This window comes from Pleurodeles waltl, chromosome 12, assembly GCF_031143425.1.
Source record: "Pleurodeles waltl isolate 20211129_DDA chromosome 12, aPleWal1.hap1.20221129, whole genome shotgun sequence".
NCBI lineage: Eukaryota > Metazoa > Chordata > Amphibia > Caudata > Salamandridae > Pleurodeles > Pleurodeles waltl.
Genome location: NC_090451.1, coordinates 432,323,933 through 432,340,320, shown reverse-complemented (window position 1 = coordinate 432,340,320; position 16,388 = coordinate 432,323,933). Strand labels below are relative to the sequence as shown.

The window sequence follows — 16,388 nt, the reverse complement described above, 5'->3', positions numbered from 1 at the left end:
CGCCCACACATATAAACATATGTCATCCAATCAACCAAATATTTGCAAGCAGCCGATCACAGTAGTGTCCCAGTTCGAACCTAGCAGGAAGAATGTAACATGCCACTAAACCAGGTAATGCATAAAGGGCCACATACATCAACAACCTATTTGTCATCAGCACATGAGGAACGCCGAGAGTTCGAAAAAAAATTCAGTGCAAAATGGTATGTCAGATTGCTCCAAATAATCAATAGGGCAAACGTCAAATGGGCAAATGGGATTATTGAATGGCTAACAGTGATTCATACCCTATGGCCTTCCATGAGCCTGCTGCTGCAGGTTTAGCATAACAGAATAAATGAAAGCCATGGATAAATTAGCAAATCTGGAAGGGCAAACCCTAGGGTGCTGGGGGCCTAAGTCCACCTCTACCGCCCCCCAAATATACAATAATTATGTACATGTGAAGTAAACACATGCATAAGGCGCAAGTGTGGCCTACATGTCAAAAGTAAAACACATATAAGATACACAAAATCATTATTAGGACATGGTTAGCCCCATAAAAAGTGTAAGTGACAATTGCACTACCTGTTTGGACTATAGATAAATGCATTACCGTGATAAATGTGGACACATTTTTTAGAAGGAATACATCCTGGTATCCCATTCATCATTTAAAAATAGCCATCAGCAATTACCCAAAATATGTGTACAAATATGGTTAATAACCATTTTGAGCAATCATTGATATTACAGTGTGAATGCCTTCTATACATCCAATAAGGGACATGTGTCATAGCTAACCACAAATGTGTATCACATAGCACCGTTTGGTCATGACAAAATTCCTTTCACAACTTGAAAAAATTAAGACATTTTTGTCAAAATGTGTCATATTTCCACGCATACAGCATGGGCGTCATAATTTTTTGACGTACAGGAGTGCACAGAATGCAGAGTCAAAAATGTTCCTATTAAAAATAATAGATTTATAAGCTGCATTACATGTCCACCATATTTTCTATGATGCGTCATATATCCACGCATACAGCATGGGCGTCATAATTGTTTGACGTACAGGAGTGCACAGAATGCAGAGTCAAAAAATTTCCTATTAAAAATAATAGATTAATAAGCTGCATTACATGTCCACCATATTTTCTATGATGCGTCATATTTCCATGCATACAGCATGGGCGTCATAATTTTTTGACGTACAGGAGTGCACAGAATGCAGAGTCAAAAAATTTCCTATTAAAAATAATAGATTAATAAGCTGCATTACATGTCCACCATATTTTCTATGATGCGTCATATTTCCACGCATACAGCATGGGCGTCAGAATTTTTTGACGTACAGGAGTGCACAGAATGCAGAGTCAAAAATGTTCCTATTAAAAATAATAGAATAATAAGCTGCATTACATGTCCACCATATTTTCTATGATGCGTCATATTTCCACGCATACAGCATGGGCGTCATCATTTTTTGACGTACCGGAGTGCACAGAATGCAGAGTCAAAAAATGTCCTATTAAAAATAATAGATTAATAAGCTGCATTACATGTCCACCATATTTTCTATGATGCGTCATATTTCCACGCATACAGCATGGCCGTCATAATTTTTTGACGTACAGGAGTGCACAGAATGCAGAGTCAAATATCATATTCATATTTGGTTCTCATATTTGCCAGCTATTTACATTTCTACTCTAGAACTGTAAACTCAGCCTCACACAAATGTAAGGGAACAATGAAGAAAATAGTTTTGACTCTGCATTATGTGCACTGTTATGCGTCAAAAAATATGACGCACAATCTGTATGCGTGAAAATATGACGCATAACGGAAAAATAAAAACGGCGGCCATTTTATGCAGGAAGTGATGTAATAGGATATCCTGTTTACAGAATCTGTACTGTGAGTTTACTTTCACTTTCACTTTGCAGTCTCAGAGTATTCTAGACTGTGTGGCTGTGTGAAAAGTGTTGTCCTGTGTTTTACTGCGTTTGTTTCCTGTGTACCTTGTCTATTGTGCTTTTGTGATCATAGTCTTGTTGTCTACTATTGTCTTAGTCTGTTTTGTATACTTTTGTCAAATCCAGTGTTTCTTTTTTTTGTCTGTGGGAGTCTGTTCTGGGTAGTTTAAATTTGGGGTTAGTTGGGCTATTTTTCTTAAGTTTTCTTTTTCTTTCACTACTCTACCTTTCCCCATTTCCCCCTTTTACTTTTTGTTCTAATTTTTTCACCTTGCTAATAGTTAAGATGTCAGGTAGGCCACGGCTTGCCAGGATGGGTGAGGAGGAATTGGGGGGATTCATTTGGCTTGATTGCCATTTCCTCCCACTCATGCTGGAGGCTGGGGGCCGTGTGATACAGGGGTATCACACGGAGGCACGCAAAGTCCAGTGGGGGAAGGTGCGCCATCACTTGGTCCGGGTCTACGGTAGCATGAGGAATGACCATCAACTCAAGCACCGCTGGGCTGATCTGATATCCAGGGAGCAGGATCTGCTGGACCACCTGGGAATCAGGATTGGTGGCCATGTTGGTGAGTACAAATCATTTACATGTGAATAATTGAAAGCTGTGTGGGGACATGTGATGATTGTTACCCAATCTGCTAGATTTGTAGCTGACTGTGTGTAATGCTAGGGAAACCTAATGTGTATTTGTTGCACAATGTGTAGGAAGACCAATGCTAGCAGTCAGATGGCTCATGTTTTCAACACATACTGGATGCCTGTAGCAGTATGTAATGTAGTGTTGCCTTTGTGTCAGACAAGCGACACGTTAATGCCTCTATTTGAACTCTACAGGTCATAATTGCCAGTGAAAAAAGGGATGTTGAAACATCATACCTACATATGTAGACGCCATAGCTAGACAGAAATTTCTAAAACCATGATGATGCTATAAATGAGTGGTGCCTTCACGTCACATGGAGTTAGCTATGTTGTCCACACATATGTCACATGTGTGTCTGGTTGGTGTGTGTTGAAAATGACCAGCTAGCCTGTTTGAGTTTGAGGGGTCATGCAGTCCTCAAGTAAACAGCTTTTGGATGTCTCTCTGGGATGCACATGAAGAGATGAATGCAACCCGATATTGTTGGGGCATACTAATGGAGGTGTATCTTTGACACCACATGACTGTCCTGGCCACTGCATGTGTGTAGTAGGGTGTGTAACTGTAGCAGGAGACTCATCCAATGTAAATGTTGATTAAGAATTCTTCCATGCAGTATGAGCATGTGTGAAAGTGTATCATTACGCATGTCATATTCACACAGTGTCATTGTAACTGCAATTGTTTGTCAGTGCACGGAGTCTGAGTATATTCTTCCTTCCATGCTTTACAGGTGGACCTGCACCGTACACCGTGGGAGAAGTGGCTCATTTTGAGGACCCCAACACCTACAGTGAGTGTGGCCTGAGTGCTATTTTTATTGTTTGCTAGTGATGCATGATGGACTACTGTGTGTTCAACAGAATTCAAGGTTTGATGCGCTGCCCGTTCATTGGTATTGTTGCATTAGGGGGATTTCAAATATCACTTCAGTTTCTGTAGACCAATGCTTAGCCATCTCTCAGATTTAGGGGCTGTAGGTCATTCCAGTCGGCCCGCTATGGGGAGTGGGATGAGTCATGTGGAATACACTGGTTAATGTAAGAGTTGCTCTGGGACTTGGCTTGGACTGAGTCTGCATATCAGACTGACATTCTCCCAGATAGCTTCTGCAAAAGGCTTGTATTAAATATGCAGCTTCCGAGTTGAGGATGGACTGAGTACACTGTAGGTTGGATCTTCCGGGGCCATGTACTTCCACAAGTTGAACTAGAAGTGTGTGGGACTAGAGTGCAATGGCCTAGGTGTTCATTCGACTCATGATCATGGGTGTTCTTGCTCCTCTGTGTGTGTGGTAAAATATGCCTCACTGGTAGTATGTGATGTTGGCCTGAGTCAGTGCATTTTGACATGTGTGGACCTTGGATAGGACAATGTTTGGCTGACTCCAAAGTGTTGCTAGCCCTTCATTGGTGTTGTGTGTGGAGGCAAATACTTGTTGAGCTTTCTATACTCTCCTGGGTGTGCATTGAATCTGGGATTGTTGGTTGTTCTTCCCACCCCACCCTCAAAGACTGCCATGTGATTGGGAATAGGGTACCTAGGACTGTAGCAACCAGTATGTTACACATACTTGTGACCTTTTGCAACTTAGTTTAGAACCTAGTGTACACATTCGGTTAGGGCACATGGGTTAAATATTTGCAAACAACAATTTACAAATGGCATTGAGTGAGGGTTGTGATAGTTATCACATAGAGTGACATATGTAGTGAAGTCAGTATGCGGAAGAGGTTCAGCCATAATGTCAGCTGCATTAGCCATTATTTGGATGAGAAGTTTAGGCTGATGTCACCCATCATGTAGAGACATGGATATGCTAGGTGTGAGATGGCCTTTTGTATGCAGGCTTCACATGTACTTCCTCTGAGACTTTCAATGAACTATGTTGTGACAATTGCTGTAACAAATACAGTACAAGTAATGTGCAAATGACCCATTGTGCAATTCCACCCAATGCATTTCCTATGGTAAATAGTTGCCATTTCTCTTCACAGCTGCAAACATGAGTGCCGCAGAGAGACACCAGTTTGAAAGGCGTGCCATGCGATACCGGCACATCCTGCAGGTGCAGTTGGGGTACAGGAGGATGGCCCGCAAATACCAAGCAGATCGGGCCTCCGGGGCATGGTGGGCCTCACCACAGGGTGGCCCTACATTGCCCACAACAGCCACCACCACCACATCCACCAGGTCTCCCAAAGTGGCCCCAGCAACGGCGGGGACAGTTGACCCTGCCTCATCAGCAAGACCTGGACCCAGCCATTTTCAACACCCAGGACAGTCCAGTGGGCATACAACTACTGCCACACCGTCCACCTCGGCCAGCACACAGACTGCAGCAGCCCCTCCTGTAGACCCAGCCGCATTCCTGGCACTAAGCCGTAAAGTGGACAAAGTTTTTTCAAAGGTGGACAAGCTAAGCCAGGATGTGGCATATATTAAGAAAAGGGTTCGGTCCATCAGGCGGACCCTACGGAGGGCCAACCTCTAGGACTTTTGCCATGTTTTACTTTTACCCCTCCCCTCTCTCCTCTTTCCTATTTTGTACTGATAGTTGGGTTTTGGGGATTAGTGTTAGGTTAGTGTAGATTGTTAGTTAGTTAGTGTTAGGGAGGAGGGTGGGGGGTCCTTATTCTTTCTATTTTTCTTTTTTGGGTGGGTGGGGGTCAATGTTGGGATTCATGTTTGTTAAAAAAAAAAGAAAACACATTTTTAAAAAAATATATATAAAAAATCACCAAAAAAATATATGATTGTTTAGGATAGTATAGTATGTGTGTAGGTTAGTATGTGTTGTCCTGCATGTGTCCTGTCTCATAATGGTGGGTGGGGGGTTGATGTTTAGATCGTTTCGTTATATGTGTAGAGTAAGTTTAGCTTAGGTTAGTTAGGGACAGTTGTGGGTTAGTAGTAGTCAGGTTAGATCAGTGTAGGTATGACTTTTCCCTTAGTTGCCTCTTGTGTGAATAAATAGGAATAAACATATAGTTAACCCTTTGCATGATGCGTTAAGTGCTACTTTATCATGGCCTTGACATCAGTGTAGGTGAATGTTTTTCTATGACATTAGTGTCCTATGCTACCCACCACAGAAAAGGGAGGTTTAACATGCCAGCTACCCGTGTGCTAACTTGGTAAGTATCCACCATTTGGGAGACCCACCATTGGTAGTTTACATCGATCACCAAGGATTTGTGTTGATGAGTAGGTATTCTACATCACAAAGTGTGCTTCCAGACTTGTTATTGTGGGTAATTGAATAGGTCGGACTGCAGTGTGATGTTCAGGGAGATCTTTGTAGATGAGGTGTTGTTAACACTTTTGTCTTGTTGCCTTCATTGCTGACCTAGAACATGTGTGTAATGATTCAGCATGACTTTCCTTCATGGAAGTATACTCAGAAAGGTTGATTGATGCAGTGTTTTCTTTTTATTCTTTGCTTAGATTTTGCTGCATAATTGCATGTTTTAGTATTGCATGGTGCCTACATTTATCAGGCACCATTAGTTGACTTGAATTGCTATAGATGGAGCATTATTCTGTCCAACACAGCATGATTGTGTGTGGTTTGTCCCTTCATCAGTTAATCTCCTCAGGATGGTAAGGCTATGATGCAATCCTGGCCACTGCACAGATGTATCAGACTACATGATGTCAGGACAGTTGTATTGACAAGCTACATGGTTGCCACACAGGCACTTTTGAGTTATCTACTGCACAGTTGATGTGTCAAATAACACAGAGACATATTAGGTGTGCAAGTGCTATTTATTGATAGGTGCTGTAGTGCAAAATGTCCATTGTCCATGTTTGCTGAGTCCGTTCTGGTGCATTCTTACATGTGATCCTACAGAAGGGGTGTGGATGATGCTCCTGACATGCTGGGGTGATGTCACAGACAGTGCAGAGGGACAGGATTTGGCAAATAGTAGGAGAGAGACATTCACTGGCAATGGTGACAAGTCATACAGTGGTTAGCAGAACAGTCATTGAGTGTAGTTGTAGTGAGACTGGCATTTGACAAAACGTAGGACCTTGGTCAAAGTAGGCCATGGTGCAGGGGCTAGTGCTTCCGGGTACTCTTCCGTGAGAATGTGATCTGTTCCATGTCTTCTTCTTCTGATGTGTGTGTTGCCTGGTTTGTCCTTGTTGTTGTTGGTTGTGAAGGGGCAACACACACCTCGGTGTTAGAAGACATGGAGTCAGACATCCCGGGGGCTGCTCCCTGTGAAGTTCTTAAGGGCAGTACTGCTGCAAGGAGGGCCTGCTGGTTTTTGAGAATAGCAGCCACATCACGATGGTAGGCAGCCAGGTCGGCCCTGAGGGGTTCAATGTTGCATTCGTGCACACGTTGACTGGATTGCAGTTGTAGGTGTTGTGTCAACTGGATGACAGCTGTGCTGATTTCCTTCTGTGTTTTTGCAAGTTCCTGCAAGAGAGATGTTAGGGCTTGCATTGCAGCTGCCTGATCTGCAAATGACGTCATGCACGAACGCACCCCCTCAAGGCTGGCTGCCAGGTTTTGCATCCCCACCCGCACCTCCTTGGCCAGCTCCCGCTGTACACCAACTACAGTTCTTTCAAAGCTGGTGCCAGTGTCGTCAGAGTCCTCAGCTGTGTTGGAGCTGGCAGGTCTTACAATTGGGGTGGTGGGTGGGTCTTCTGTGATGGCTGCTTGTTCTCTCATCCTCCTTGTGACTGAAGGTGGGGTCTGGAGGGTTTTAAGGACCTTTTGGATGGTCTCCTGGGAAATGTTTATGGGCTCGTCATCCATGTCATCAGGGAAATCAGGGACAGGCATATCGGCAGGAGATCCATGTTCCTCTGCAATGAAATAGGGTACAATTAGTGTGTCTGTGTTGTGACAATTTTGCCGTAACATGCAAGCCTTTTGCTGACTTTACTTTGTGCTCTGGTTTGGTATTGGTATCTGCTGTCCTTCATATGAGCATTGTTATAGGCCTATGGCCCACCTGTGTGTCACATGTATGATATAGAGTTATCAGACTTGTCTGCCTAATCGCCTCTAGGTGTTGCTTTGTACCAATTAGGGAATTGCCATCTTTTTGTCCTACTCGTCCCTCCGTGTATATCTATTCTTATGGAGAGACATTTTGTCGCGTGGGCTCTCATTATCCTAAATGAGACTACTGGATTTCTAGGCAGCAGGATCGATAACGGTGTGGGGGCCTGAGTCTGACCCACTTGTAAAGAACTATGTCACCCTAAATCTTTTTTATGGCTCTGGCTAACTAGCAGTGCCTCATGTCTCCCACGGGGAAGAAATGATTAGGCAGCCGAGCGCATGACATTTTTGGAACTTCTCAGGGAAGTGGTGGTCACTCAGATCCAAACCAACTCTCTCATTTCCAGTCTGATCTCATATACAAATGACAAAGACAGTATGAGTTTTATATGATGATTTTATTAAACAACTGTATTTTAGATAATAAGGCGTGAGCCGCAATAACCAGAACAATACAACATAGTAGAATTGAAATAGTCACCAGGAGAGTAAAACTTAAGAACAAAGCTATCATAGTGCCTAACAGTTTCTACTCTCCCTCTACTTGTTCTATTTAGAGCACAGCATGTTAAGCTTCTAGCTTGCCTTTCCGAATCACTGGGGAGACATCAGCCCTCATACCTGAGCAAAGGCCTGTGATCTGGTTCAGCATCTGCAACAAGGCAGGCAGCGTCTAGTTGTGGTTCTCTGTTCGGAAACTCCCTCTTGTGTGTATTGGGACAAGGAAGTGATTTTATAACTAACATGTCATCGTGATCACAAAATGTCCCTACGCAGGAATGCGACATCTAAACTCCTACCATGTCTATCGGCAATGTACCAGACTGTATCCTTGACTGAAGCACAGAGTGAATATGTTATGGAGAACTCCAGTGCTGAAGTAGGCAAAACAGTGTGAAATGAATAAAAAACAAGACCGTAGAACTGGCTATTTGAAAAATAACAGTACGAAGCCTAATAAAAAGCATTTAGTGCAAAGTGCACAGAGGCTCTAAGCTGTCAGCAAATGAATAAAATACATTCAGGGCAAAGTGCACAAAGGCCTAAAGCCTGAAGCTAATGCGCAAAGGATACGTAAAACTTACCACACTACACTTTCACTGGCTGTGGGTGTTGTGATTGCCCTGGCAGCACACTTGCCTCTCAGGACCTGCCCCAAAATCTTTTTATTCACATTGACCTAAATGTAATTGTTATGTGGCATATCCTATGCATGGCAATGTTAGGATGTGATATGGATGTAAACATTGTTGATGTTTCCAGCTGATGTTGGGTAATGTGTGTTTAATTGGATTGCCCTGTTTATCGTATCAATGTCCTATTTGGTTCTCAGACTGTGCAGGTGTGTTTCAGTGACCAGTTGCATGTGTCCCCTCCTCAATGTTGTTGTCTGAGCAGTATGACATTAGTGATGTTGCCTTGTTAGCCAGGCATGTGAGGGACCCTGACATATGCAGCATATGTGTGTCCTTAGTGCTGTGTGGCTCCTATTGCTGTTTACTTTGGCTGATGTATGTGTCAACTATGTGCATTGGCATTTGAGTGTACTGGTGCCTTTGTCTTATTTCTAGAAATAGTTGCAGAAGTCATCCTCACCCCCTAATTTAGGTAGGTATGTTCCATGGGGAGGTTCCTGCCATTTGCTACTATAGCTGCACAGAGATCAGAGGTGTTAGTGTCAACTGTTGTTGCAGTTACATTGCAGTTGTTGTTTTGGCTACTGGATTACTGATAGGGACCTAGTTGATGTAGGATACATTTTGACTGTCGAGTGCCTGGATGTAAGTTTGACGTAGTGGCCTTCCCACCTGTCGCTGCTTTCCCTTAGCTCCATTGTTGTCATGACAGGATGGCCCCATGGGACTGGTGTTGGTGCTGTGTTTTGTCGTGCCCCAGCTTCTGTCTGTGCTGGGCATGCCCCCCTGCCGTGCCCCTTTACCCATGCCACTTCATATATATGCTGACTTACATGCATTGTGTAGTAGGTATTCCCCACCCCGGTTGCAGTTATCATTATTGCATTATAATTCCCCATGTGACTTACCCTGCATGTGCGTTGTGTCCTGGTAGTCTGCGCTGTCCTGTCCTTGAATCCCTGTGACGATCTCCTCAGGGATGACAGCTGCGACCATCTCCTCCATGTGGTCCAGGGCCTCCTGTTGTGCTGGACTCCCCCCTCCAGTCTGCAGTGCTGCTTTCCTGTTCCTGGCCATTTTTTCCTTTGTCCTACGTTTGCAGTCATGCCAGTGTTTCTTACACTCGGTGACTGTTCTGCGTTCTTCAGCCACACTGTTGATCTTGTCCACAATTTGTTGCCATATGGCCTCTCTCCTGCTGATTGGCAACTTAGAGGTGATGAACAGTTGGTGCTGGTGTTCCGTCACCTCTTTAACCAGGATTTCCTGCTCCTCTGCACTGAAGCGACACTTTCTTTTTTTTCTAAAAATGTCCTGGTTCCTGTATGGATTCTCCTGGCTGGTTCCTGGTCTGCTGTCATCTTCCTGGGGTCTGTTGTGGCATCTCGGATCCATTTTGGCTCTCCTCTGCTGAAAGGGCAGTGTTCGCGGGTGAATTTGACGCAATTGCGTCAAAATAAACGGCGCTTTCCGGGTTGCGCTTTCGTAAATCGACCCACAGTCATTTGCGTCGCGTTAACGTTGGTTTCCTTTACGACTTGACGCCGCTGTGTGCGTCACAAAATAATGACTCCCACCTGTTGGTTGCGCCGCCGTGCGTCAAAGTATAAATTTGATGCCCGCACGGCGCATCGAAATGGCGTTAGCCGGCGGTAACTTTTTTGATGCAAAACTGCGACGGCGCAGCTTTGCGTTAAAAAGTATAAATATGGCCCATTGTGTCCTTTCTTATAGATACCACTGTACTGCCTTCAGACCGACCCCAATTTCCTTCATTGTTACAATCAAAATACCATGTGAAACCATATCAAATGTGGCAAACAGGTCTAACAAGGTCTAACAACACCAGTGCTGTTGGTATAGCTCTGTCTGCCAATAGGCGCATATCAGCTAGTACTACCAGAAGAGCTGTCTCCATGCTATGACATGATTGAAAGTCAAAGTGAACTGGGTAGAAGATCTGATTTTGGTCCAAACAGGAGGAGATAATCTGATTTACGTGTTTCTTCAATATCTTTACTGGATAAGTCAGGAGGGAGATTGGCTTAAAGTTTTAGTTTGAGTATTCACCACACTCACAGATATTTTCCATCACAAGATTTCTACAGGTCTTAGAATGAGGTCCACGGTGTAAGCATTTGTCGACCAGTGTCTTTCAGTAAGTATCTCATTACTCCTCGCCAGCCTCATTTTTCAAGGGGGACTGCTTTTTAGAAGGTAGTATTTTCTAGGAGTCACTAGTTACACCATATGCTTCGGATTAAGGGCTTTGAAAATGGCACAGCCCCTTTAAAGTGAGTGGACTAATCCTGAGTATTCAAGCTACCCATCAAAGACTGGAATCACTTCTATGTGTTAACTGTTCAGAATAGCACAATGTGTAAGTGGTAATCAGGCCCTCAATATTCATGAGGTTTCAACAGATATAGGGGGTCATTCTAAGTCTGTCGGGCGGCGGAGGCCGCCCGCCAGACTTCTCCCACCAAAATACCGCTCCGCGGTCGAAAGACCGCTGAGGGTATTTTGGGATTTGCCCTGGGCTGGCGGGCGACCGCCAAAAGGCCGCCCGCCAGCCCAGGGCAAATCAACCTTCCCACGAGGACGCCGGCTCAGAATTGAGCCGGCGGAGTGGGAAGGTGCGACGGCTGCAGTGGCACCCGTCGCGTATTTCAGTGTCTGCAAAGCAGACACTGAAATACAGAGTGGGGCCCTCTTACGGGGGCCCCTGCAGTGCCCATGCCATTGGCATGGGCACTGCAGGGGCCCCCAGGGGCCCCGCGGCACCCCCTACCGCCATCCTGTTCCTGGCGGGAGACCCGCCAGGAACAGGATGGCGGTAGGGGGTGTCAGAATCCCCATGGCGGCGGAGCGCGCTCTGCCGCCATGGAGGATTCTCAAGGGCATCGGAAAACCGGCGGGAGACCGCCGGTTTTCCAAATCTGACCACAGCCAAACCGCCGCGGTCAGAATGCCCTGCGGGGCACCGCCGGCCTGTCGGCGGTGCTCCCGCCGACCCTGGCCCCGGCGGTCAGAATCAGGGCCATAATGATTTCATATATTCAGACAGTTATGTACAGTGAATGGGCAGATGGTGTATGACTCTCTCAGTTTCTTCCATTGCATTTGCCAAATTAGCAATCCACAGATATAAATTATTTCTTATCAGCTTCCTCTAAATTTCTGACCACTTGTGTGTCAACTCTCAGGTCATTTTTCATTTTAATACATGTTGACATGCTTTATACCCCGATGGTCCCATGCAATTCTAAATATATATTGTCTTACATAGGTATGGAAATATCACACGTCATAAGACATACAGATTTCTAACTGGTCCTTCAAATTAGTGAAGGAAGCTGCCTCTTTATGTGGTATGTCAGCAACAAGATATACTGTGTAAAAAAGTCAGGGATTCCCTAAGGAGTGGGCAAGGACTTGCTATGCAATCCAAAAGTGCTCTATTTAGAGGTAGTGTGGCTGAGGAGCCTAAGGCTCAACGGAGGAGTGCAAGAAATCCACAAATACACACAATAGTCAATAAATGAAACGCACGACTCATGAAGGACATCCACACCAATTTATATAAATAACAAATATCTTTATATTTGTTTAGACATCAGAGAAAAATCATTCAGATAAGTACCTTTTTAAACATAAATTTTTTCACTTTAAAAAGGGGGCACTTTCTGAGTTCTGCAATGGTATCCTATGGGAGGAAAAACAAATTCTGCAAACAGGTACAGAGACTTACAAGACCAATCTCCAGGAGTTACAGTGAGTGGTGGGCAAGGTCTGAGGCAGCACCAGCAGTACACCACCTGTGAGTGGCGGCAGGTGCGGGGTGCACAACAACTTTGGGTGCCCAATGCGTTTCAGTGGAGATCAGTCACTGCGTAAAGAGGATGCAGGCTCTGGCCAGGAAGCCAGTCAGGTTGAACCATCAGCAGAGCTCAGGTCTCACAATGCTTGGACACAGGTAGGCACATTTGGCCATCTTCTCCCTGGCTCAGAGGTGACGGGTGCAGGGTTGTCTTCAGGTGTCGCATTTTCCTTACCAGAGCGGTCATAATAGAAGGGGGTTGTGTGCAGGGGCTGCAGGCATCATCGGGGAGTCCATGAGGGGTGAAACCATGATGGACTCAGACTCTGCGGGACTGGGGAACCTTGTTGGCACCAGTGACCTACTTTAACTTGGCCCGAAGGCGACGGGTGCAGTGGTGGCTTCAGGTGTCGGGTTTCGGTGGTTCCGGAGGCTTCAGTGTCCTTTCTTGGAGTTTGAGAGAGAACACGGAGGTCTGAATACTAAATTTCCATCCTGTCCAGGTGCCAAATGAGCAGTGAGGCAATGGGTCGGCAACTCCTTTGTGAAGGAACCAGATCTGCATACCATGCACGGTTGGTTTCTTTGAAGCTCCCCACCTTGGAATGTAGATTTGCAGGTTATCCTGTTGGGTGTATGTAACACCCCTCCAAGAGTAGGCTTTGTAGCTGACTGTCCGAAAGGAGAGGCTCTCACCTTAGGGGGTCAGTATCTTGTACGATGGTGGCCAGCTGGCTCAAACTAGTCAGCAAGCACACCAGAGACTGGTAGGTTTTCAGGGGCCACCTCAAAGGTGCCCTCTCGGTGCATGTGTTGATAAATCCATCACTGGAATCAGTGTGGGTTTATCAATATGAGATGTTTGATACCAAACATCCCTGTCTTCAGTGGAGCCATCATCTAGCTGTGGAACACGTATCGACCAGTGTCCAGCACATGCTTTTTAATTGGCTTCCCTGCCCACTCTACTGTGTCTAGGAATCGACAAAGGCATAGTAGGGGCGTATCTGCTCTTGAAGATATGCCCTCACATGTAGTATAATGCACCCTGCCTTAGGGCTGTAAGGCCTTCTTTAGGGGTGACTTACATATATTGCATGAAGTGTTAGGGGACCTGGAAAACAGGCTGTGTGCCATGTTGTGTTTTCACCTTTGTCTGCACCAAGACACACAGCCTGCAATGGAAGCCTGTCATGTGCTTGGAGAAGGGGTCTCTTAGTGTGGCACAATTTGTGCTGCAGGCCCTAGAGACCGTCTTTAGTATCTCAGGCCCTAGGTACCAGAGGTGCCATTTACTAGGGACTGACAGGGCGTGCTAAAGGGTTTGCCAATTGGGAAAACAATTGTACAGGTTTGGGAATGTGATCTGGTACTGGGGACCTGGTTGGCAGGAATCCAGTGCACCTTCAGTCAAAATCACATCAGGTGCCAGGCAAAAGGTGGGGGTAACCATGTCAAAAAGAGGCACTTTCCTCCAATTAGTCAACAGTTTCATTACTGCATCCACCCTTTATTACAGGACACATTGACTACATCAAATCACAGGCTTGGCTACTTTCTATTGTTACAAATGTATTGCTTTATATTAGATAGCAATCCAAGTAATAAATGTAATAAATTAAACATTCTTAGCACAATAGGCTATGTACAGCAGAGCAATACCATATATATGGAGGGAGGATGTTATTATTGACCTAGAAATGCATCACATCCATTATACCGCCTGTCATTCCATTTTCAAGATAAGTATATGTTTCTTTTCTTAAACCCACATCTACTTTCCTTGTTGATGTTGTGGTAGTCAATGAAGTGGATACTATGTTGTAACATGAAATATATCTCATGCAATATAATGACATCATAACTGCATGGAACAGCAGTACTACACACGAGACAGTGATACTATGGACACACAACAGCCAGTACTTAATTTGAGCCAACGGTTTCTGATGCTCAGCACCGGCACTTAAGTGTCAACACGGGCACTTATGAAAGTATGCCACAAGTGGTGATGTTTGTCTAAGTCAGAGATGAACACAACAACAGTTGTTGATTAATTCAATATACATTAACAATTACTAATACCTGCTGGCCATTCTTATAGCTTTGAGGGCCTAAAATAGTCTGAATAGTCACGCTCATAGGATGTGATGGTTAGTAGTTGAGTTGGTTCTGTCTTTTTGACAGCATTGGCAGGGGCAAATGGGTGGCGCAAGCTGCAGTGGCTTCCTGACGTGAGGCCCTGGCACTTACTGTTTCACAAATTAAGCACTGGCCACAGAAAACTATACATAGTACTGTAAAGCTTTGCATAGCATAGCAAATCTAGATACCACACAGCAATGCAATACTTTCACAGCAATAGTAGACAGATCATTAACAATGCTGCACAAAGGGAAGAAGCATTATTCATTCACACCAGCATTCTGCATGATCCAGCTGCTGAGTGCCATTGTCAGTTATAATGGTTCAGAAATTAAATAAGTACATATACAGTTAAATATATTTTTTCTTTCATAGAGTGGCTATTTGACATGCACATTTTACTTACTTTTCTACTCGCTTTCCAAAAATGCAGAGACACAGGAAAAGTCACAGGTTTGTAGATTTGTATATCCAGCAATATAAAGGCTGTTGAAATTGAAATATTGCATTTTCTTTCTTACTGAGGTGGAAGCCAGCAGTACACTGGAGGATGTGAGCAGGTCCTTGTTGGAGGTCAGTGGTGAAGAAGAGGAGGGGGAACAGAAGCGGAAAGATGCAGCAACCTATCTGTTCAATGCTGTGAACAATGTCCTTGAAGCCAGTTTGAAAAATACAACTGAGAACACCATTGGCCAAGACACAACACAGGTGAGATGAATTCAATAGATAATCTTTGTAATGGCACTGTATTGGTAGGGGGAGTTTAAAGAAGACACAAACTGCATTTCAGAGCCCAGTGTAGACCATTAGCTGCAAACCAAATTTGAACAGATGTAAATCTGAAGGTAATGTGGGTGTAGGCTGTTATCAAGGAACTGTCATGCAAATGTCAAATTGTGATCTTTACAAGGTACCAGGAAAGAAAAAGTGCCACAATTGGAAAGATTAATAATCACACCATGGCAATGATCTTGCAAAATCTAAGAGCTCTGCTTCCATAATTCCCCCAATTGCCACACTTTGCAAATTCCATTGTAGCACTATATGGAAATTGGGTAGACACGCCACCATTCTTCTATCAGTTTGAGATCTGTTTTTCTACAGGTCGTATATCAGAGCTATGAAGGGTCAATACATCTTTATAAAATGCATGTAATTGACTTTGAATTGTGGAATGAAACACTGTGCTCATCAGTTCCACAATTTATCTAGATTGAACTGGAATGGTGGACTGCACTCTCACAGGTTAGTTTTTAATTTAATATGATGTTATTTCCTAGTGTCAGCCTCAGTCCCTGACAGGCTGACAGGCACACAGTAGCAGAGTTTGCCTTGGGACAAAAAAGGTTCACCATTTCATAAAAACACATATGGTAGGACTGACATCCATGACAGAATTAATTAGTAAGGGGCTCAAACGAAAAATGAACAGGGGGAGAATACAATTAACATGGAATTACCAATTGTCTCAGTTAACGTTCTAAAGTATTGAACAACACTTCTGCTGAGGACCACAGCTGGTGGCCAGCAGAACTTGGACCAACACCCACACCTACAGACCATGCACACAACCTAGGCATCACCCTCGACAACAAACTGACCATGAAACAAGTCAACGCAGTTGCCTCCTCCTGCTTCCACA

The 16,388-nt window shown here is 44.5% G+C and overlaps 1 protein-coding gene across 1 annotated transcript in view; it reads left to right on the top strand.

The window, feature by feature from the left end:
- Positions 1 to 16,388, top strand: part of LOC138267136 (polycystin-1-like protein 2) — an 835,832-nt gene that overhangs the window by 404,779 nt on the left and 414,665 nt on the right. Inside the window, exon 18 of the mRNA XM_069215990.1 lies at positions 15,272 to 15,454. Coding sequence (XP_069072091.1) covers positions 15,272 to 15,454 — 183 coding nt within the window. The remainder of the gene's footprint in view (positions 1 to 15,271; positions 15,455 to 16,388) is intronic.